The sequence below is a fragment of the Cephus cinctus genome, unplaced genomic scaffold (assembly GCF_000341935.2).
Source record: "Cephus cinctus unplaced genomic scaffold, Ccin1 Ccin1_scaffold1184, whole genome shotgun sequence".
In the NCBI taxonomy this organism is placed as follows: Eukaryota; Metazoa; Arthropoda; class Insecta; order Hymenoptera; family Cephidae; genus Cephus; species Cephus cinctus.
The window spans coordinates 1,719,343-1,724,043 of record NW_014333664.1 but is presented as its reverse complement, the minus strand read 5'-3'; the positions used below and the strand labels follow the sequence as shown (position 1 = coordinate 1,724,043).

At 47.0% G+C, this 4,701-nt stretch overlaps 1 protein-coding gene across 6 annotated transcripts in view; it reads left to right on the top strand.

Moving 5' to 3' along the window:
- The window catches only part of LOC107272531 (protein tiptop), an 85,203-nt gene that overhangs the window by 48,641 nt on the left and 31,861 nt on the right, over nt 1-4,701 (top strand). For 2 of the 6 annotated variants that reach the window (XM_015749762.2, XM_015749760.2), the window contains exon 2: nt 285-549. The exons of 2 other annotated variants lie outside the window; for them this stretch is intronic. In XM_015749762.2, coding sequence (XP_015605248.1) covers nt 354-549 — 196 coding nt within the window. In that variant the 5' untranslated portion in view covers nt 285-353. Of the gene's footprint in view, nt 1-284; nt 550-4,701 lie in introns of those variants that run through there. 2 more of the 6 variants (XM_015749761.2, XM_025089859.1) reach the window with 2 other exon arrangements.

Here is a 4,701-nt window from a genome sequence, read left to right as displayed (position 1 = left end):
AAAAATTTTTTAAAAAAAAAAAAAAAAAAAAAAAAAAAAAATGAAACCAAAGAGACGTACAGACGGGATCGAAGAACTTGCAGCGGAGCGAGGAAGGAAAAAAAAAAAGAGATATTATACGACAATATAATATACAGAAAATTTATCGACGCGAGGGAGAATGAAATTCGTTGGCGAAAATTCTTTGGGTAAAGTTGTTCGTGGTTATTTCTTTTTTTTCTTTTTTTTTTTTTCTTTCCTTCCTCTTTCCTCCTTCGGAGTTTAATTTATCTTCTTACTTTCAGGTAAGTAGTGGTCTCCGAACTTGCGAATCGCAGAGAGCGAGCGCAGCGACGCCACGGCAGAACGGAGAAATGCGCAGCAAACAGCAACCCAGGCCGTCATTCCGGTGGCCGCAGCAACGCGGCGATAACATAACCGGTAAATATCACAACCACTTGACATGGAAACTCTGCAGAGGCTCCTTCCTCACCAGCTGCGACAGTTACGCCTCCGCATGCGCGATCGATCGACATGGCGATCATCCGCATGGCGATCGACATCTTAACGGTACGACAAAGCCCAACCGAATATTCCTTGATGGCTGCACGACGGCTACCCGTGTCTCTCTCTCTCTCTCTCTCTCTCTCTCTTTCTCTTTCTATCTCTCTATCTCTCTATCTCTCATCGGATTGCGATCGCACACCTAATATCCACACTGTGTTTGTTATTTTATCATTTTACAAGTATCCCGGAGACAATTATTCAAAGTATACACGTACCGACTATTGCATATCCATATACACATATACCAGGTTATTACAGCCTAAACCCACCACCTGAACATGGTTTTACCAGGAGAGTCAAATCAGCGCGCTGACTTCAGGTGGTGCGTTTCTACTGAGTAACCCTGTATGTCAGGTATATCACCTTCGTAAATTGCTATTCATTACCTTGAGTCCTCGTCATCTGGTGCGTGAGCTGATCGTTAATCAATAATTTACGGCACTATGAAGCCGCGATCGGTATTGGAGTTCGCTGTAAACATTTTTACAAGAGGTACATGCATATATGACGATCAGGCACTAGATGGATAAGTATATACGTGAAAGCGATCGCGAAGGTCGTGCAGATCATTTTCACGCGTATAAAGATGCGTTTACACGTATATTAACGTTGTGCCGGGATAATAATAATAATCACGTTGAATTTACGAGGATCGACCGGGAGCAAGTGTTCGCGTCGAGGCGCGACGGGCGGAGGTTGTGTGTTTCGCGAATTGTAACTCATTGCGTCCGATTGTCGTTTGACGTTCGAAATGGCTCGTAAATCGGTAAGTTACCGTTCGTCGGCAAGGAGGCAGGGCGGCTCGTGCGCATGCGCGTGATTACCTCCTATACCCCGTGAGCAAAGGCGCATGCGCGCAGGACAGTATGCGGGCTCGTTCTCACGTAAGCCCAATGAGTCGTTGTCGCGCGTTCGAGTGATTTACGCGACTGCTGCCCAGTGAGGCGAACGAGTCGAGTTCTCCGGCCATAAGAATCGGCTAATCAGTCGCGCCGAGGGTCTCGCGAAAGACAAAGGCGACGTTAAAATACGATCTGACGTCGTGACGTCACGGTGGCCCGACATGCTTCCCCGGTATTTATTTACTATCGAGGAATCACCTCGAAGCGATTCTTATCCGTTGGATAGTTAACGCCATTTAGGGCGATTCGCATTGTCGATCTCTCGGCGACACTCCTTCTCCGGCCGTATTGCAGTCGCCCAGATAATATCTTAAATCTTGAAGTCGACCGGCGGACTACTACCGAACCCATTGTCTGTATTAAGGCGAATTCACAGGAGGTACAGTCTGCGGTTGGAAAAAAAAAAAAATCGAATTTTGTCGCTGTAAACGAACCTTATGGATATTGTCAACGTTTTATTCAACTTTTTTTTTTTTTTTTTCGTCATTCTTCACTCAAGCCCTATATCCATGTGACTTCCAGTATTTACCGTCGCGCGTCTCCTCGTCGACGACCTCACGGGGATCTTTTTAGCAAAGTGTTTCCTGGCGGCAGTCGTTAGGTCGTGTAACGCGGGTAAACGCGAACGGTCATTCTAAATCAATCACTCGGCGACGGCGTGTAAGCTACGCTCTCATGCGGGGGCAGCTTGAGAGTCTGCTTCTGCATCTGGTGTATACCTATATAGCGGTATATATATATATACAGTACGTAGTAGCAGTGGCTGTTTATGCTTGAATATCGCAACGTACGACGCGCTAATAGAGATAGGTCTTGCCGTTGTCGCCATGATGAATATTCGATGCTAAAGGAGTTTTCGAAAATTTATGATACCCGACGAATTTTTCGATAAAAATTATTATTACCATTTTCGAGTTTGCCCTCGATGACGTAATTTACCAGCTCTTCGTACTATTGCATTCGCGGCACTTGTGGTTCTTAGCTAGTTGAGAATCGCCCTGTTAAATTGCCGTACAATAGATTCTCATGGGAACGCAGCTTTCTACTCGGTGGTTGGCCCTATACTTGGCACAGGTGTGCCGAGAGCGATACCCACGTGCGTGCCAGACGGTCGCGACTCGAAGTTAGAGCGCACGTGCGTATGCACACGCCTTTAGGTCCTCGCTATGGCGTATACCTGGTGCCTTACAGGAAGTCTTCTGTGTCATAGATATTGCCAAAGCGACGATGCTTCCTGTAGCGTGGTAGGTCGGAGGGCTAAAGGGCGGTACACACCGAGGAAATAACTATCAATTCGTGTCTATTCTCAATGCGGGATAACCAAGTCGCTGAGCCAAGTAGCGATTGACGTGGAAAAGGGCAGAGTTGGGGTATGGGCGTTGGCGGGAAATATGAATGATAAACGAAAGACTCGAAAGAAGATGGCGCTGCTTCGAGTATCAAAATCTGATCGTGTCTTATGGATGCGCCTAAAGAAAAAGAAAAAAGTACGTGTATCCAACTAGACAGTGTTTGATCTTAAGAAACAAGTAAATTTTACGTGTACATATATTTTTTGAATTTATAAAAAAGTTATAAAATTAAATAACTTTTACCTTGGAGTAGTCGTAGAATCTTACGTGGACCTGTACTTCGATTTAGGGGCGGGAAAGGGGTGGAAAAGTACGAAAAGACGTTTATTTCGCCGACGGGAAAAGCGTCAGGCGGAGTTAACGGCGGGGAAGAGGTCAGAGTGCAAATGACAAGTTGGTCGTCAAGATACGACTGCTGCTGCCCTCTGGTGGGTTGTCCCCTCGTCCGCTGGTCACGTGACACGTGAAAAGCAAAATCCGCCATAGGGTTGGCGGGTATATCGATGCTCGCGTCTAATAAACGTTAACCCCGCGCAAGCTGCCTTCCCTGCTTTGATTTCAAAGAGATTCCCCAACTGCGGAGGAACGTTCAGGAATATTCATTTAAATATCTGTCAATACGGGAATCCGCGACGGGTCTAACGGGCCAACCGAATCGGCCAGGAGGCCGGACTTACTTCGGGGGCAACGCGTATACTTTCATCCCCTTTGACGGGGTAATCGTTCGGTTAGCATATAGTTCTTGCCGGCTGATAGCTGGTAGCGGCGGAGACATCGGTATCGTCAGCATCTTCGATCCCCCCGCCCCATTACCCTCCCTCCGCATCAAAGAACCAGTCAGTCAGACAATAAATTGTTTTTATCCTTTCATTTTTAATTTTCTTTTTTCTTCTTTTTTCTTCTTTTTTTTCGTTTCCCTTATCTGTCATTGCTTTCCTTCTGTCGAAGACCGAATTGGATTCAGTCTCAATCGGCTATCTCTGTCTCTCTTTCTCTGCATTACCACTTACCTAAAGGAAGACCAGAGTTACCGGCGTCTGGAGTGGGACGCAAGGTGAAATTAAGATAAGAAACGGTCAAAACGGCCTGCGCAGTCGAGGGTAGCCACCCCAGGTATCCGGCGGAGCACTTTGCGTGCGTCATTTCGTAGAGGCGTAATGCCGCCCGTAAAACGCGCTAACGGTCGACCCTTCCTTCTTCTCTCTTTATCCACCTGTCTCTCTCGTGCTCTCGCGCTCCTTGATTCCTTCTCTCTCTCTCTCTCTCTCTCTCTCTCTCGTAGCCATCGTTACGCCCGAGGGCCACGGGGCCCTTCGCCACGATGACATCTTTATGCCCGACGGCTTTCAGCCGTCTCCTCCCGATGCCCGATAAATCCGTAAATTCGCACGGGCGAACGAGCCAGCCATGTTAAGTTACGAGAGCATTCTTTTTTTTCGAAAAGCATACGAGAGGTCCCGAGCGCCCGCCGTTGTAATAGTAATTTTCTTAAGGAAAAAAAAAAAAAGGTATTTTGCAATATAATTTTTGTTTTCAATTCAATCTCAAAATACTCGGTCTTCACCCGGCAGCCGTCTGTCATGACGTGTCGGATGTAAATTTTTAAGATTTTCTTTTTTACTCTCGGTATCTCGAAAGGATTCGTCGCGAACGTAAGGGCGCGTTTGCACGAATTTTCGCGGACGTTGATTAATCGGGGGAAAAATGCGAAACGAAAAGCGTAACGCAACGGGAGCTTCTGTACGTATGTACTAGTAAAAAGGAAGATGAGACGTGTATATATATATATATATATATATATATAAGCAGCGAGCGGGAGTTGTTGTTGAGTCGCGAAGTACCGGCAGCAGCGGCCCTCGGGTGACGTCTCCCCCCCCCCCCCCCCCCCCCCCCCCCCCCCC